The 20,098-nt window shown below is 36.6% G+C and overlaps 1 protein-coding gene across 2 annotated transcripts in view; it reads right to left on the bottom strand.

Annotated features, from left to right (window-relative positions):
• Nucleotides 1–19,383, bottom strand: part of ddhd1a (DDHD domain containing 1a) — a 33,238-nt gene extending 13,855 nt beyond the window's left edge. Inside the window, exons 1-4 of one of the 2 annotated variants that reach the window (XM_051723192.1) lie at nucleotides 17,917–19,383; nucleotides 11,130–11,306; nucleotides 4,877–4,975; nucleotides 3,142–3,270 (exon numbers count right to left, since the gene is read on the bottom strand). In XM_051723192.1, coding sequence (XP_051579152.1) covers nucleotides 3,142–3,270; nucleotides 4,877–4,975; nucleotides 11,130–11,306; nucleotides 17,917–18,700 — 1,189 coding nt within the window. In that variant the 5' untranslated portion in view covers nucleotides 18,701–19,383. The remainder of the gene's footprint in view (nucleotides 1–3,141; nucleotides 3,271–4,876; nucleotides 4,976–11,129; nucleotides 11,307–17,916) is intronic. The other variant, XM_051723193.1, reaches the window with a different exon arrangement.
• Nucleotides 19,384–20,098: the final 715 nt, after the last annotated feature.

Genomic DNA, 20,098 nt, shown 5'->3' with positions numbered 1-20,098 from the left:
CGTTATGATCATGAAAAAGGTTTTTTTCTAGATCGGTCGTCCACTGTCACAGACACAAATTTTTTCTACTCCAATAACTGAACTAGTAAAGGAAGTTTGGGCTGTTTCTATGAAAGATGCTTAAACAGTGCTGTAAAAAAGTTGTTCTACTCACAAAAGCGTTTTATGGGCTATGAAGGTAAAATAGTGCCTAAATGATTCGCATGCACAGAGTAAGATTTATAAAAGTGTAAATGAAGTTACAAGTGTGATAGAAAAGTTTGCATGCACAGAGTAAGATTTGTAAAAGCGTAAATGAAGTTCAGTTTAATATTTAAGTGAGGAGAGATACCCAGAGGAACGACGCTGAGCCGTATGAAGAACAAGAGGTCTATCATGTTATGAAACCAATCAGATCAGAGTAAACTGATCAAGGAAAACCTCATTTGATTGGTTAGTAGAAGCAGGTAGACCCACCTTCCTCCTCGTGCTTGCAAAACTCTTTTCAGTGAGAAATTTATGCCAAAAGTGAGCACAACAAAGGGAAAACGGAACAGTGTATATCAGATTACTTCTGGACAATATTTATGCCACAAACACAAGTCATTTACATTTTAGCAGTAGTTATTTTACACATACAGACTGATTCAACGCTGTTTTTGGCCATGTTTAGGCACAAAAAAAGTGCCAAAAGTGTAAGCTCGAAAAAAAGGAAGTCAGAAGAATACACACCAAATTTACTGTGTTAATATGCAATTACAGATTCACAACACATGAATTACACTTATGCAAAGCATTAAAGTATTGCTAATATTTTTTCTTAGGCTTGCAACTTGATTTACGCTTTCACAAATCTTACTCTGCGCATGCAAATCATTTAGACACTATTTTACCTTCATAAGGGGCGAAACCCTGAAAACTGTTTGAGTTAAAAACATGTACACGTTGTAACTGTACACTCATCATAGCAATATCTTACCTTTTGTTCTCTTCTTTTTAAAGAAAGACAAAGGAAATTCTAGAACTGTTCTCTTGGCCATTTTTTAAAGTGCGCAAAACTCTTGAAAACTTGCATTACCTTCAGTGGCATAACTTTCACGTGAACACTGGGAAGGACAAGTCAACCCATCGCAAATTGCTTTAAACGATAAAATGTATAAACCTTTAAAGATAGACTTACCGCGAGCACTGAGGTTGTGAATCAAAGGTATATGCTTCTGTTGAATAAATCAGTCAAACTTATTTCAACTTAACTGTTAAAAACTCATATTTAATCGCAAAATTTTTGGTGAAGAACTAAACTACCCATGATCCTGAGGGGAAATCTACCAATCAGAGAATCGAGGCGAACAAAACACGACTCTGAATGACGTAATTGAGTCGCTCTTCCTACACTCTCAAACTAATTATATTTTTGTATATATCTGAAAAGTTTGTAACAACCTTGGACGGCCGATAGTGGATTTTGCAGATACCGATATCTAAGCTGCTGGAAAAGGCCAATACCCGATTAATCGGCCGATAATTTTTAAAATTGATTTATCCAATATTAAAACATTAAGTCTTTCCTTACTGTAACATTCTAACTGCAAATGTTAGCATCCTCTCCACCTTGTCAGCAAACATGCAGTTCTCCAATAGCAATTAGTTATGAACTAGGGCTTTTAATCGATTAAAACATTTCAACTAATTAATCGAACAGTTTTCTGTGATTAAATCACAATTAATCATAGTACATTAAAACAAACATTAAAATATCATCATAAATATATTTACATTGTACTTTGTCTAAAAAAAACTTGCAAAGAAATTGGTTAGTCATCATTTATTTTTCATTATTGATATAAAACATATTAAAATGTTCAGTTTTTTGCTTCTAGAGTTAATTAGATACATATTTTACAGGTACAGATCTTTGAGACAAGTATATGTTCACATGCCATAAAATCAGTGGACATGCTGTTATTAAAGTTGGGCAAAATTCTTCTTCTGCCATTTTCCAGTGGACGTTTTTAATAATAGGATCAAATGGGCAGATTCAATTTATATCAAGCTTTATTGACAAAAGAAACTTAAGTGTACATTGCCAATGCATTAATAGACACTATTCATACAGATATTAAACATATCGAATGCTGAAGTTTAATTTGCTGCAATTAAAAATTTCAAAACTATTATTTTTGAGAGCACACGCTGGGTCTCTCTCATGCAATTTCATTTTGGACACTGGTTCAGATGACAGTGTGCGAGCGTTTTCGGGTGATGCGAAGAGATACGGCAGCTTGCCCGTATCTCACCCACACCTGGTTCACCACTTGCGGGTGAAGTCTCTATTCCCCGTACAGTAAATTTGCTCCCATATTTATTATGCTCGGGACATGCGTCTCGCGTAATGAATAAGTTTGCACTGCTTCACACAATCAGTGTGATAGATTTATTGAATCATGACTATATGTAATAGTAATGTATACTATATACATACCTTGGCTTTTTCTCTATATTTTAAATCAGCTTCTTAAGTGTCTGTCTCTGTGCATTAAATAGTCACATGGTAAACTCCAAACGAGTCAGTGATTGTTTTATTTCACCTCTAGAGGCCGTTGTTATACTGTTTAACCAAGGCCTTCTAACTGTAGAACCCTCCAGCACTGGCCACGATTCGATAATAATATAGATTTTTTAAACTATTACAACTATTAGCACCTATTTATTGGTCCACGTCTAGTTTCTGTACTTATAATCAACAACTTAAAAAAATGGTTTTATTCTGGGTTTTTTTTTTTACCGTTTTTTATTTGTTTACATCATTTGCAATGCTTCATTGGATTGTACTCGATTCCCTCATTGCAGAAGTTAAGTATACAGTCTTGTATCTTTGTCTTTTTGCCAGATTTTCATATACTTTTTTGTTTTAAATCAAAGCTTGCAAAGTTGTGTCACCTCGCAGCTGGTTGGTTTGGTCCATGGCTTAGAACGTTTTTATAATGTAACAGCTCAGTATGAATGGGAACGACACTTCCAGAACCAAAATGTCTGAAAAAGTGTGCGAGCAATGTTGCGCTCCATGGCACACAGCCCTGTTGGACAGATGTGAATTGATAAGCAGATACACAACTGCATGTACAGTATACACAGTGTTTCAGCTCCAGTGGATTCACTTACCTTTAGAAAATCCCAGCTTCTGTGAGACAGTACGTGCAATCTTAGATGTGGTGGCATCACTATACAGATAGACCTCATCATCACTGTACCAGTCAACATGACTGCGACTCAGCTGCACACTGTGAATGGCTGCATGGATGAACATGACATGAACAGGAAGTGTATGTTGGCAATACATTCACATCACAGGCATGGCTAGGACACAAGTCACACAACTACACAAAGCAAATAATGTCTTTTCAGTGCACAGACATTCAGTTTGCCCTAAGGATCCTTTTTCAGATGTTAAGAGTGCCACAGCACAGAATCTTGGTGATGAAATATCCTTAAAGCGAACGCACTGAAAAGCCACCTGTCATTCTCTCTTACAATAAAGAGAGACATGAACAAGAAATGGAGGAGTTAATCACATCAGCAACCACTCACCTGTTCTCAAGAGCAGCTCTGGGTCACATCTCACCAACAAATGAGATTAAATGTACAGAAAATAAATAAAAAGATCTAATGTTTCTGAGTGAATCTCATGAAAACATGGTCAGGTCACATTTCTCTCTCTCACACACACACACACACAAAACTGCATAAAGATTGTTTTGCATAAAGAAGCAGCCCATTTGTTTATTTTTTTTTATTCTGACATTATTTTTGTACAACTGATTTCTATACAGTTGAACTAATTTTCCCCTGCAAATTCTCATTAGCGTAATACTGAAATTTTTTACTGTATTACAGTAATGTAATACTGCAATATAATTCAGGGGAAATTAAAGGCATCACAGTGAATACTATTGGAATACCACTGGCATTATGGGTTTTTCTGGATACTCTGCAGTCTCTTTCTTCTTTCATTAACGTAATTTCAACTCAATTCATAATTTCATGTCCATTTATGGACTGCAAGCAGTCGTGAAATAAGCAGTATAATGAGCAGTCAGCCGGTATTTTTTGCTAAATAAACACCATCAGATCTCTGACGCAAACCGGAGGTGGAATTATGGGTGTTTCTGGAGACTCAGCTGTCTCTTTTTCTCACATAATAATGTAATTTCAAGTCAAATCATTATTTCATGTCCATGTATTTATTTATTTATTTGGCAAACAGTCGTGCAATAAGCTGGGTAATGAGCAGTTAACCAGTCATTTGTGCAAAATAAACATCATCAGATCTCTGATGGCGTTTCTAGAGACTCCGCGGCCTTTGGTCTCACATAATAACGTCATTTCAACGCAAATCATTATTTCATGTCCATTTAACAGTTTATTTGGTAAGCAGCCATGAATAAGTGGGACAAAGCCTGCTCTGCATTGGGGTCATAATCACCCTGTCAGGGTTTATTTTGTGAATGACCTGTATCCCTTACAGTACATATTATTAATTAATACATTATATTTAGAGTACTGAGAATTGGGTCTTTAATAGTCATGAAAACACAAAAAGGCTTCTTCCTTCTTATTTTGAGGTGAAATATGTCCTGGACATGTTCTTGACAGGTTTCGTGAGATTCACCCTTCTATTCTCAGTGTACAATCTAAAGAAAGATGGTTCTTCAAAGGTTCTGACCTTAATAGTTTTACTTAGAACCATATCTTGAAGAACCCTTTTGGGTTGAAGAATTAGTAACATGTAGAAAATAAGATGAAAGCTAATGAGGAGTATTTCTAATGAGCATGGGGGGGGGGGGGGGGCAACTGAGCATCTATAAGGAGTTGATCATGAATCTATGGGCTTCAGTACCTTGACATCGCTTTCTCTTGTGACTTTTAGTGCTCGTCTGATGATATCCGCTCCATTTGAACAGAAAGGGGAGGTAGAATGGGGGCAAATGGGAAAGAACTAACAAACCAAAACACAGTCAGTGTTATTGACAAATATCACCTGTCTGTGTCACCCTACTCAATGTGTACAGGTAGACTCACAGCATTATTACTTTGTTTGAATGTTTTATATTCAGCTGTTAACAGTGCTCATACTGTGTTATTCAGCAGCATATTTTGGGCAGTTAAAGGCAGTAATATATCACCCCAGAAAACCATTGTGCTACTCATATGATAGGTCCATTATTAGAGTTTCAATGTGAAAGCTATCATATGATCTGTGTACTTTTCACACTATCATATCAGCATGTTACAGCACGTCTCATATCAGTAAAGGTTGCAGAAGCAAAGACACAGTGACAACACAAATATCAGACTATCTGCAGTTAAAGTTTGGACACACTTGAATTAATTTATGTTTCTCATTATCTTTTTTATATAAAAGCTTAAATGAAATTAGTTTTGTAGACAAGTATAAATTGTTTCCAAGCATAAATTTGTTTACAAAACAATATTTTAATAAAAAACCAAAAACTAAAACAGAACGGGTGAGTTGGAGAGGATACACTGCAAAAAAGTATTTTTGTCTTGTTTTCCAGTAAAAATATCTAAACATTCTTAAAAGGAGATACATTTACTTCAGAAGCAAAATTACTTGTTTTCAGAGAAATCTAACAAAATTTTGTAATGTTGATGCTTATAACAAGAAAAAACAATTTTCCAATGGGGTCAGAAAAAACAATTAAATAAATTCGATTCAAAGGGAAATCCAGTTTATTTTTCTTCCCCATTGGCAAATAGCTTCGTCTTTTTATAAGCATAAATCCAAAAAAAATGTTGTTACATTTCTTTCAATATCTTGTGTCATTCTACTCATGTAATTTATTTCAGGTTTTAATCTACACAAAGAGTAGCAGCATTGAACAAGCTCAAACTTTAGTTAGTAGTTTTAGTAAAAACTAAATATTTGGGGTCCTGTGTATCTCAGCGAGTATTGACGCTGACTATCACCCCTGGAGTCACGAGTTTGAATCCAGGGTGTGCCGAGTGACTCCAGCCAGGTCTCCTAAGCAACCAAATTGGCCCGGTTGCTAGGGAGGGTAGAGTCACATGGGATAACCTCCTCATGGTTGTGATTAGTGGTTCTCGCTCTCAATGAGGCGTGTGGTAAGTTGTGCGTGGATCGCGGAGAGTAGCATGAGCCTCCACATGCTGCGAGTCTCCGCGGTGTCATGCACAATGAGTCACGTGATAAGACGCGCGGATTGACTGTCTCAGAAGCGGAGGCAACTGAGACTTTTCCTCCGCCACCCGGATTGAGGTAACCACGCCAACACGAGGACCTACTAAGTAGTGGGAACTGGGCATTCCAAATTGGGAGAAAAGGGGATAAAATTTAAAAATAAATAAATTATATATATATATTTTGTCACTACATAATTCCAAAATATCAATTAGTGTTATTTCATAGTTCTGATGATGTTAAAATGTAGGAAACAATTACAAAGAAAGAGTCGGTGTGTCCAAACTTTTGACTGGTAATGCAATTCATGATAAATGGGTGATTCTCATGAAACCTGTCCAGAATTTTTTTTATTTTACACTTAAATCAAAAGAAACCAATAAATGTTATTTTGCATATAGATAAAAAAAAAAAAAAAAAAAAATATCTTTAGGGTCATTAAGATTTTTTTTTTTTTACATTGTGACACTATTTTCATGACAGTTACGCAAATTTTACCACCCAATTCTTATTACCACAATGCGAAAAAAGATGATTGTCCCACTTTAAATTAGGCGTCTTTAACTACTATGTCCTAACATTAAAATACATACAATACAATGTATTTATCGTGTAACTACATATTGTTCTGGAAAATTCTCAAAATTCACATTAGCTGCTACTGAAGTTGAGGTACGACTAGGTTTAGGAATAGGGTTAAAGTTAACAATGTAACTACAGATTTAATTAAATGCAGGTTCTTTAAATGTAAATACAAAGCAACAACACATACTGTATGTACATAATTAGTACATTCTATTAAATTCTTAAGTACACAGTAGTTAAAGACACCTAATATAAAGTGGGTCCAAGATGGTGATTATGATATTCTCATTACTGCAATGTGGGAAAAAAAACTAAACAAAAACAAAACAAACATTTATTATTTAAACTGTAAAATATTGAGAATCATCATTGAAAACAATGGGAATAGTAAAAGTAAAATGTCCGGATGCATTACGGTGATGAGAATTGGGAAGTATAATGCAAGTGTCCTGAAAATAATGTCACAACTCACAACAATTCATACAATCTTTATGGCCCTAAAATAGGCTTCATCTTCTTTATGCAAAAAAAATAAGAATTTTTCTGTATTGATTTGGGGTTAAATATGATCAGGACATCTTCTTGACAGGTTTCGTGGTAATCATCCAAATGTATAAACCTTAATTCCTTTATGTATAAATCAAATGAATATTGATATACATTATTTTGCCATTTAACTGTTTAAAAGAGCTGCTGTGTTAACTACAGTAGGCTATAGGCTATACTTCCAATCATTCAGTTATTATGTTGTATTCAGGACGTTATTCAGGAAAACAGAAGTTTGAACAGTTGGTTAACAGTGAGAAATCCCTTACTGTGAGGCTGTGTTATTTATTATCTTTTCTTTTCTCTCTCACAAACACAAACCTTTATCTCTCTGTTACACTCTCATCACATCACCTGCTGCCACACACTGATCAGAGTCAACAAGGTCAACACAGATTCCAGCTGGACTCTATCTTCAGCCCTTTCAACACTACCAGAGACATGAAAAACAGTTACTGCCATTGATGTAGCCTGAAGTGAAATTTCAAGTGCTCTGCAGTCTGCAGGAGACTCCTGATGTTTAAATAAAGCGACTGTAATGATCAAGCCTGAACTACATTCAGCTCCTCATGAGAACTCTGAGTTCCCTACAGTGCAAATACGAAGCGAGACTTATTTTGAAAGAGTAATTACAGTGTAATAATCCTTAAAAGCTTAACAGTAAACTACTGTTAACAACCAAGAAAAACTGTGTCCAGGTGTATCTAGGAGAATTGGTGCTGTTTTGAAGGCAAAGGTGGCCACACCAAATATTGATTTAGCTTTTTTCTGTTTACTGGACTTTGTATGACGTTAAATGATTAATGAAAACTATTTATTTTTTTAAGAAATCCTCACTTTGAAAGTTTTTCACAAGTGCCTAAAACATTTGCACAGTACTGTATGTAAAACTACCTTTATTCAGTTTCACACAAATCATGAGTAAAACGGCAGATTATCAGTTCATAAACACTTGCTTTTCGCCCTCTTCTGAGGTATGAGCCCTGAAGAGCACATGAGCCCAAAATGTCATAGAAGCACCAAAAAATGACGTGTTTCTCATCTCACATTTGCTTTTTCTGACACTATTGGTTAGGTTTAGGTTTAAGGTTTAGGGTAGAAGTCGGTTTTGTTGATTTAAAACTCAATAGATCATTAACCTTAAAAACCTCATCTGTTTGAGAGAATATTTAACTCACTTTTAGCGCCACACAGTGGACATATCACCTCAGAACTGCAGCAATGTGTGTAATGAACCAATTAATACTGTTTTGTAAAAAATGAGATCAGGCTGATCAAATCAGCTCTGAAAAAACTGGACATGAAGAAAACATTCCCACCATCTTTAAAACTTGAAACAGCGATAACGTTAAAATCTACTGTGACGGTTGACATTAGAGCGGTATAATCTAACATCTTATCTTGTGTATTATATACAGCTACTTTAGTATTTGATGTTGATTTGATTTTTTAATAAACAGCCATATTTATTCACATTCAAAAATTACTTTAATTAAACGATTCAATTAACCCTTTAAGCTTAGATGGGCCAGCGAGAAAAAAATAAATAACAGTCAAAATATTAACAACTGGGGGCCTGGGTATCTCAGCGAGTAAAGACACTGACTACCACCCCTGGAGTTCGCGAGTTCGAATCCAGAGCAAGCTGAGTGACTCCAGCCAGGTCTCCTAAGCAACCAAATTGGCCCGGTTGCTAGTGAGGGTAGAGTCACATGGGGTAACCTCCTCGTGTTCGCTATAATGTGGTTCTTGCTCTCAGTGGGGCACGTGGCGAGTTGTGCGTGGATGCCGCGGAGAATAGCGTGAAGCCTCCACACGCACTATGTCTCCGCGGTAACACGCTCAACAAGCCACGTGATAAAATGCGTGGATTGACGGTCTCAGATGTGGAGGCAACTGAGATTCGTCCTCCGCCACCCGGATAAGGCGTCACTACGACACCACGAGGACTTAGAGCGCATTGGGAATTGGGCAATCCAAATTGGTGAGAAAAAGGGAGAAAAATATATATATATATATTAACAACTACAGTATTGACCAACACATAATAGGTATTTTTTGAAAGCTTAGAAGCTCTACTTTACAATGCATGCAGACATTATGACCAAAACTGAACAAGTGCTTTGAAATTTGCAGATAAATATATATTTAAAATATATATATATAAATTTAATATAAATGTATATATATAAATAATTCACTGTACATATTATTGCAATCAGTAATAACATCAAACTGATCAAATAGCCATGTGTCATATGTCGTTGGAAAGCTCTCAAAGAGTAGAAAACAACCAAATTCTGGTTTGTTTTACTCACAGACAAAAATATAGTGAGTAATATCTAAGTATATGTCTTTAAGAATTATGTTGGTGTTGCTTGTATGCTACATTTTCACTTATAACTAAAATAAACAGAACATAAAATAGCACATACCATTACTTAGAAGAGGTGATTGTCTTTCAAACGAGCCCACACACAAGGTAATCAGATGAATAGATCATTAGATAATCCTCATGAAGCACAATGTTACATATGTCTACCAGGAGATGGCGCCAATTACATGACACAGACTCGATGACTCAAAAGGCACAGAATGAAACTCATTCTGTGAAATCTCATTACTAAAATCATGTCTGCATGCTATACAAACCTTTAGTCATTGTTGTGTTTGCATCTGTAATTAGTTCTTATGAACAATTATTATGTTTTATTTGTTTGGAGAGGCTTTTGAACACTATGATAAATTATTGTTGTAATGATATAACTTTTGATTGCTTTGTCATATCAACACAAACATTTTTTCAGATACAGTTGACATGATTGGGAACAAAACAAAAGAAGTTTTCAGTGCCACCTTGTTTACACCCAGAGATATATAATGTCAAATAAGACAAAAGAAATCTCCCGAGTGTCAGAACTCGCACCGTGTACACTCGGCCTTACTACACGATTATTTACTAAATAACAGCAGAGTAATAAGTGGGATAATGTACAGTAAATATTCGTATAAAAGTATGTTTTGTGCTAATTTGTTTTTAAATTTTTCTGCAGTTTCTTAGGCTGTGAGTCTCAGAATATATCATAATCTATAACATTAAAACATTCCAAAATTTGAAACGTTTTCTTTACAATGATACCAAACACTTGACTCTCCTTGTTTTTTGTCAAGCTACAAGCCTTTAACACTTTCAGAGCTTAAAGGGTTAAAGTATCTGACATAAATTAATGACATACTGTAAAAATAAATAATACTGTTTTTTATGTTTGGAAACAAAAAATGACAGGCAAAAACACCCCTTAAAATCAATTAAAAGGCTAATATTTCTCCTTAATAAAAAGTCATTTCTGACACTATGTAATGAGTATTAGGCCCTGAGAGAGATGTCACACACACTGACACACACAAACAGACCTATCAACACAGAGTGACAATAAGGGCAGGTGTGACCTTGAACAAAAGCTTTCACTGAAGGATACAATCATTCATCTGACAGCCTACAACAGATATGATCACCTGCATGACGTAAACAACTGTTCTATACCTTCATTATTTTACCAACCTCCAATTTCTGAACTAACTAAACATACAGTGGGGTCCAAACATCTGAGATCACTAGTGAAAATGCTTCAATTTTGCTTATTAATGTTTATTTTCAGGTTTAAATACATTTGAAAAATCCCAAATTTTTGAAGCCCTCTGTATAACACAGCCTCACACACAGTTCAAGAGAGATCTGTCTCTGTACAACGAATTTCTGTAAATCAAAAAATGTTGTGTTATGATCACAATCTCTCACCATCTTTCCTGTCCACAGTCTTGGCCAGCGCATCAGTCTCAAAAGCGTTCTGTATCTGTTGCCCTTGGAAACAGGCCAGGTGTTCTTTCTCAATGAGGTCACTCTCATCCTCCTCCACAGGAGTCCATGTGCCGTCAATGAACCACTGGCCTCTCATGACGGGGATATGGTCCTGTTCTGAAAGAGAGACACAACGAAAATCACACAAAGAAAATTGCAGAAAAAACAAAACAGAAAACTGCTTCATTTTTTCAATGTATTATGTATTGTTTACAGCGAAAGTTGACATACACATTGCTTCCAGCAATCTGATGCCGTATATTTCATATTTCAGGTGATAACTTGACAACTTTGTCAACTAAATTAAATTAGTGTCTTTTCTAACTCATTTAGATTTTCTGTCCAATTTTTTCTGTCACTTTTCTTTGGTGTTTTTCTAAATGCTTTTTTTATTTAGTGCAACCCAAATCACAAAGATTTATTAGGTTGCTGTAGATGGACACCAGAAATTATTAGCCTATTAAAACATTACCGTAAATTGTTTTTTTTTTTTAATGATTATCATTTATCATATGCACTCTTGCATTAGCCATTGTGCACGTGCTTTAAATGTGTTGAAGCATAACCAAGTGAAAATGACAGTGTCGACTGTCATGTTGAACTGTTTAGAGCGGAATGACTATAGGACTTTTATTTGAGCTTTTCTATATGATACCTATAGGCCGATTAGCTTCCCTATATTATATCCAGAGGTGTTATGCCCATTCATATGCATTTGCCCTCTCAGATTTTTGAGCCAAGTGTATTTTGAATGGATTATTTGAACACGTGTTATATTATTAATAGATCATTAATTGTATCAACGTATGTGCAGTTAACGTTTGCCAGCTATATCTGATCTCTGTGGAACAGTCAAATAGTTTTCTTTTTATAGTCTAATATATAGCTATGTCTATGTTTTTGTTTGATTGGTCGCTGTTCATTTCCTTTGGTGCTGATTTGGATGCATTGGTTTTACACCATCTTTACACACTCTTCTCTTCCTTCTTAAAGAAAACAGCAGATAAATAACAGTCAGTTATGTTAGTGTGAATCCTTTCTTTACCAATCAAGGTTTAAGTTCTGTACATGAAGTAGCCTAATGAAAGGATCTTTTACATGGGGTAGCCTACACATGAGGTTCCCAGTTCATTTTCAATAGGAGAGAGAGACGGCAGGCAGCAGCTGATCGAGGCGGCACTTGAAGCGGTACCGCATGTCAGAAATCTGTCCTTTTGTTGTCGATCGGCTTCTTTTGCGATGTTGTATTAAAAGTGCTTTTCCCCCAACTTTGAAGTTGTCTTTAAGTTTAACTTTTTTGAGTTTAACTGTGGTATTTGTAAGATCATGGTAATCACAGCTAAAACCATGCTCCTCATTACCATGGTTAGATGTAGCATAATTAAAAAAAAAAAAACAATTTGAATTTGTTATAAAAAACAATATCCTAACCACACATAGAAACTATAAAAACAACCTTGATAAAAGTGACATACAGTACTGTACAAAAGTTTTAGGCACTTGTGAAAAACCTTCAAAGTGAGGATTTCTTAAAAAAATAATGCCATAAATAGTTTTCATTGATCAATTAATGTAATACAAAGTTAGTAAACAGAAAAAGAGCTAAATCAATATTTGGTGTGAACACTTTTGCCTTAAAAACAGCACCAATTCTCCTACTTACACCTGGACACAGTTTTTCTTGGTTGTTGGCAGATAGGATGTTCCAAACTTCTTGGAGAATTATCCACAGTTCTTTTATTTATTTAGGCTGTCTCAATTACTTCTCTCTTCGTGTAATCCCAGTCTGACCCGATGTTCAGTGGGGCGCTCTGTGAGGGCCAAGCCATCTGTTGCAGGGCTCCCTGTTCTTCTATTCTAATCTTTTCTATTTGCAAAAGTAATGTTTGTGAGTATAAAATGTATTTTTCCTATTGACACACTAAAGTAGCAGATATAAATAACCATCTTAAGACAAATGTTTTTGGGAAACATCTTATGTGCCTAAGACTTCTGCACAGTATTGTATATTGCCCTAATATACAATATTAATATAATTCTAAGAATAACAACATATCTGGTAACACACCATAGTTTCTACAGTTAGTGTTAGTATAGTAACTGCAAGGTCAATTTCTATAAGAGTGCTGATGTGTGAAAAGCTTGTGAATGGCACAAAGTTTTCCTTTTACCTCATCACTGCAGTTTAGAATGTTGGTTGGTTTTGGAACGACATAAGGGTGGGTAAATGATGACAGAATTTTCATTTCTGTTAGGACTATTCCTTTAACCCTGGGTTAAAAGTTAGGCAGGTCACATACTGAAATAACTAGCAACTAATCTTACCTGCCTTCTGTTACACCTGTGGTTCCAATGTGATACCAGCTTTACCTGAGCTGTTGATGTTTTCACACCTGACATCTTGAGAACAATATTCCAGGTGTCACAGACACCAATGCCATGTTAATAATTCATTGACAATAACTGCTACTTCTTGGTCTTGGTGTTTTCAAGTACACGAGCAAAGAACTATATGCTAATATTTTCAAAAAATAAATAAATAAATAAATAATAATAATTAAAAAAAAAAACACGTCAAATGAAGTTACATTTTACATAAAGAACCATTAATGTTTTTTGCATTAGGATATTAATTGAAAATCATTCACAATCTGGGGTTAAAATTTGAATTCAAACCCTAGAAATAAATAAAGTTTTGGTATTTTGAACAATTTAAAAAAGAAGAAATATTTAAGATCTGCACTATTTCAACGTCACTAATCAAATGTAAGCAAATCTGTGGCACTGTCTGTCAACCATGTTAACTCCTTTGTACAGACGGTCTAAGAAATTTACATTTTAGAAGCAAATTTGCTCTCATCATATACTCACCCTCATACCATCTCAGATGTGTTTTCTTTCTTTCTTCTGCTTAACATAAACAAAGATTTTTAGAAGAATATTTCAGCTCTGTAGGTCCATACAATGCAAGTGAATAATGATCAGAACTTTGAAGCTCAAAAAAGCACATAAAAGTAATCCATACGACTCCAGTGGTTAAATCTATGTCTTCTTAATCTAATTGATTTTGGGTGAGAACAGACCAAAATGAAACTCCTTTTTCATTGTACATCTTGCCATTGCAGTCTCTAGGCACGATCATGATTTCATGCTCGATTACACTTCCTAGAGCTCGATCCATGCACAGAGCGCTAGATATCGCTTCAGAAGACATGGATTAAACCACTGGAGTCTGAAAAAGAGCTGAGATATTCTTCTAAAAATCTTCGTTTGTGTTCTGCAGAAGAAAGTCATCAGGGTGAGTAAAGCCCCGTACACACATGCAGCGAATTTTAGCAACAAAGCGACCTAATCTCATTCATTTTCAATGAGATCTGGTGACTTCCAGCGACAAGAGCGAACTCTGGCGACTAGATGTGGCGAGCGACAAGACAAAGTTGAGGTCTCAAATTAGGTGCGACTTTGGCAGGGACAACCAATAGGAAAGACGACGTGTCAGTGGAGCTCAAGTCAACCATCTCCTCGTCGAGTGCAGGCAACACAGAGGAGAAGTTTTTGTGAGTGTTTGCACTGTTCTATATGATTTGTCTGTAATCATATAGATATTATAAAAATTATGCGTGGAAAAGAAACTGTTGGCAGTTTTGAGTGAGTTTAATTCATACATTTATACAGTTGAAGTCAGAAGTTAACGTACATTTAGGTTGAAGTCATTAAAACTCATTTTTTGACCACTCCACAGATTTCATATTAGCAAACTATAGTTTTGGCAAGTTGTTTAGGACATCTACTTTGTGCATGGCACGAGTCATTTTTCCAACAATTGTTTACAGACAGATTGTTTCACTTTTAATTGACTATATTACAACTCCAGTGGGTCAGAAGTTTACATACACTAAGTTAACTGTGCCTTTAAGCAGCTTGGAAAATTCCAGAAAATGATGTCAAGCCTTTAGACAATTAGCTTCTGATAGGAGGTGAACTGAATTGGAGGTGTACCTGTGGATGTATTTTAAGGCCTACCTTCAAACTCGGTGAAACTTTGTAATACGGCACTTTTCGTACCACTGTCTCCTTAAGATGATTCGCTTATGTTTTCCTCTTTTGTAAGTCGCTTGGGATAAAAGCATCTGCCAAATGAATAAATGTAAATGTAATTGACTATATCACAATTCCAGTGGGTCAGAAATTTACATACACTAAGTTAACTTGGAAAATTCCAGAAAATGATGTCAAGCCTTTAGACAGTTAGCCAATTAGCTTCTGATAGGAGGTGTACTGAACTGGAGGTGTACCTGTGGATGTATTTTAAGGCCTACCTTCAAACTCAGTGCCTCTTTGCTTGACATCATGGGAAAATCAAAAGAAATCAGCCAAGACCTCAGAAAAAACTTTGTGGACCTCCACAAGTTTGGTTCACCCTTAGGAGCAATTTCCAAACAACTGAAGGTACTACGTTCATCTGTACAAACAATACTACGCAAGTATAAACACCATGGGACCACGCAGCCATCATACCACTCAGGAAGGAGACGCATCCTAGAGATGAACCTAGTTTGGTGTGAAAAGTGCAAATCAATCCCAGAACAACAGCAAAGGACTTTGTGAAGATCCTGGAGGAACCAGGTAGACAAGTATCTATATCCACAGTAAAACGAGTCCTATATCGACACAACCTGAAAGGATGCTCAGCAAGGAAGAAGCTACTGCTCCAAAACTGCCATAAAAAAGCCAGACTACAGTTTGCAAGTGCATATGGGGACAAAGATCTTACTTTTTGGAGAAATAGCCTCTGGTCTGAAGAAACAAAAATTGAACTGTTTGGCCATAATGACCATCGTTATGTTTGGAGGAAAAAGGTTGATGCTTGCAAGCCGAAGAACACCATACCAACCGTAAAGCATGGGGGTGGCAGCATCATGTTGTGGGGGTGCTTTGCAAAATAGATGGCATTATGAGGAAGGAAAATTATGTGGATATATTGAAGCAACATCTCAAGACGTCAGCCATGAAGTTAAAGCTCGGTCGCAAATGGATCTTCCAAATGGACAATGACCCAAAGCATACCTCCAAAGTTGTGGCAAAATGGCTTAAGGACAACAAAGTCAAGGTATTGGAGTGGCCATCACAAAGCCCTGACCTCAATCTGATAAAAATTTTGTGGGCAGAACTGAAAAAGCATGTGAGCAAAGAGGCCTACAAACCTGACTCAGTTACACCAGTTCTGTCTGGAGGAATGGGCCAAAATTCCAGCAACTTATTGTGAGAAGCTTGTGGAAGGCTATCCAAAACATTTGACCCAAGTTAAACAATTTAAAGGCAATGCTACCAAATACTAACATAGTGTTCGTAAACCTCTGACCCACTGCGAATGTGATGAAAGAAATAAAAGCTGAAAGAAATAATTATCTCTACTATTATTCTGACATTTCACATTCTTAAAGTAGTGATCCTAACTGACCTAAGACAGGGAATGTTTTCTACGATTAAATGTCAGGAATTGTGAAAACCTGGGTTTAAATGTATTTGGCTAAGGTGTATGTAAATTTCTGACTTCAACTGTAGATCGTTCATCATTGGATGAATGATTTAATGCAATGAGCACTGCTGAAGTTTATGTAACAACACTCTGCACTGCAGAATGTGCATTTTTACCGCCAAAAAAAATTAAAAAAAACGAATTACTTGTCACATTAGAGTGATATCATAGGTTTACTGGAAAACTAATATCATGTGTGATCATATTTTCAAAAAATATGGCCAGATGTGAAGTCCACTAATAACGTTAGAGCGACAGCAGTAGAAACGCCCACTGGCGACTTCACAGTACAGAGACTAGTGACATCAAGCGATAAAGTACGCTGAATGTGTATTCGGGGCTTAAATGATGAGAGAATTTTCCTTTTTGGGTGAACTATCCCTTTAATGGAATGATTTTGTTTCAAATACATTTGTTATTAATAAATAAAAAAACTACAGTAATACTGATTTTTAGTGTTTAAAATAAGCATTAATTAAAGGCAGTACAATAAACCAATTTTGACTCGTTCCTCCTTTTCTTAGAAAAAAAGCATAAATGTGTGTTCCAGTGAGACACTTACAATGGAAGTGAATAGGGCCAATCTGTTAATGTTAAAATACTTACGGTTTCAAAAGTATAGCCACAAGACATAAACAATATGCGTGTTAACATGATTTTAGTGTGATAAAATCACTTACTAACTGCATCTGTGTAAAGTTATAGCCAACATGACAAAGCAATGCCGTAAACCCTAAATTTACCCGTGTACTTTCATTATAAGGACCTGACAGAGCTCTATCTTATTCTAAAAATCTTCATTTGTGTTCTGCAGAAGAAAGTCATACACATCTGGGATGGCATCAGGGTGAGTAAATGATGAGAGAATTTTCATTTTTGGATGAACTATCACTTTAACTTGTACTGAACCCAGAAGATTTCTTAAATTGTATGAAAATAATGACACAAAGCACAATATAACATTTCTTTCTTTTGATTTTGGGCTGAAATATAACCTGGACACGTTCCCGGAAAGGTTAGGTGGGAGCCAACCACTCAAAATGCTTTTAACTAGGAAATCACAGACAGCAACAATCATCATAACTCATTTCACTGAGGTGTAACACATGCAATAAACCTCAGGTTGAGAATTTTGGCACTTGTAATTCAGTCAATCAGGACTAAAACCCACCGAGGAGCAATACTTACGATTCCAGTACACTGGATAGCACTCTTTGTTTCTCACATCCACTTCATAGAGTCCTCCTCTGACACACACTGCTTCTATGGTGATGTCCACACTTTCATATGTCTCCTCGCCGGTCTCCAGTGAGGATGTAGGCACAGCTGGCACCGCTTCATCCGCATCAACCCCGTCTCTAAGCATCTCCTCTCCACCACGGCTCTCCTGGTTTACACTCCTCTCTGGGTTTACCTCACAGAACCTGCGATACATCATTTCTATTCTGAGTGAATCGTGCCCCATAAACGGCTTCCATGTCTTTTTGTCCTCCTTGTAAAACCACCTGACTTCCTCTGGCCCCAGCTCGGTAACCACCTCAAAACTGTGTCTGGGAGTGCTGGACCGGTTCCCTTTCTGGAATTCGGGTGGAGGACTCTCGCTGTGGTCTAGATAGCTCCTATGGAGGTAGTTTGAGGCAGGGCTTGTGCTGTAATCTATATTGCTGTCATGGAGGTAGTTTGAGAAGGGAGTCTTGCTGGGGTCCACATGGCTGGTAGGAAGGTGGTCCAAAGCAGGACTTTTGTGATTGAAAGGGTCCCCGGGTCTCAGCGTCATACCGTCCTGTGGTGAACGGTGTCTGTCCATGTCTGACTGCACTGTGTACATCCCTCTGTCAACTGACTCATTATAGAAACCGATGAAGGTACCATCACCCCAGTCTCTATTGCCAAAAGACAGTCTATTTCCTGTATTTAAGCGTGTCTTCTTGGTAAGACTGCTCATAACTGGCTGCCGTGATGTCATATACATAAGCTAATGGCATCATATCAAAAGAAAAAGTGCTAGAAATCTACTTATGCATAAAAATATGTATGTAAATGATATGACACTGTAATGTTATTCAGTTGTGTACTGCATTATAACTGGTCTGAAAGCATTTAATGACTGTCTGACTGCTCTGAATTCATAAAAACATCATATCAAATCAAAAAGAACAAAAAAGCGACTTAACCCCAATTATTCATTAAATAAATGACATTGTCATGTTATATATTGCTGTACAACAGGCCAAGTGACCGGTGAGAAGCCATACACCCTGACGTTATGACGTCATATCAAAACAAAAAGTGCTAAAAATGCAGCTTACCCTTTTTTATGCATACAATAAACGGCACTATGTCATGTTATTAGGTTGTTTATCGCTTTATACTTGACAGTTGCTACTAGACTAAGAACAAGACCCGGTCTGAAAGCTTCTGAAGATTCTCTCTGCACTTAAATCTGTACTACTGGATTTACACGCGCAGGCAAACCGGTCTGCTGTCACTCAACCGACCGGAGCGCGTCATGTCACAGAATGATATTCCTCCGCCGTCTGTTTATCCATAAATATGTCCGTGTCCCAAACAAAATATAACTCTGTTTTCTGTTCAATATTTAGACAGTTTACCGCAGGTACGTGGATTGAATGACCTGCTGGCGTAAGACGCTCCGACGTCAGTACGCAGTACGTATCCTTCTACGTCAGGGCGCAACATCACGCACTTCTTACTAGGCAACCGGGCTGTTTGGGTGGAATATTCCAAAGCCAGCCAAAGCTCGCACATGATACAGTATGTGATGAAAGTGTCATGTCAAATGACCTGCTGTCTGAGAAAGAAAGAAAATATGAAAAATATCCTCGTCCTCATTTTGCTGACGCGTATTTATTTAACATCATTTTCTCTATCAATGTTAAAATTATATGAACGATTGAACAAAGTCTTTCTAGCAAGTCAGTCCACTGCCGGCCATTTTTGGAACGCTCTCGGCAGGCTATCTCCAGTCATGACAGTGCAGCTCCTATCTACTTGAATGGGGAAACATCGAAATCTTAAAAACAGTTGGTCAAGATTACGATCAAAGAACATATTTAAAATCAGTAGTAAAATATGACAACATTGGAATCATAAATGGTTCCTTATGGCTTTACCTTAATTTACGCTAAAAACATTTTTTTCCCCCAGATTGAATAGCTAATGCGCATGCGCGTTCTCGAGTTGATTGACAGGCGATGTCTGTATCTGAAAGGTGATTGGCTCTTGTACTTGTAAGGCGGGACTTACTTTCTATACCCGTTGACAGTTGGCTGCCGTTTTTTAATAGTTTATTTAAATGGTCCTGTGGCGTGGGGATTTTATATATAATATGAGATATGCATGGGATAAT

Source organism: Myxocyprinus asiaticus, chromosome 17 (assembly GCF_019703515.2).
Source record: "Myxocyprinus asiaticus isolate MX2 ecotype Aquarium Trade chromosome 17, UBuf_Myxa_2, whole genome shotgun sequence".
Taxonomy (NCBI): domain Eukaryota; kingdom Metazoa; phylum Chordata; class Actinopteri; order Cypriniformes; family Catostomidae; genus Myxocyprinus; species Myxocyprinus asiaticus.
The sequence above is the reverse complement of the archived record's forward strand: the minus strand, read 5'-3'. Positions and strand labels throughout refer to the sequence as shown.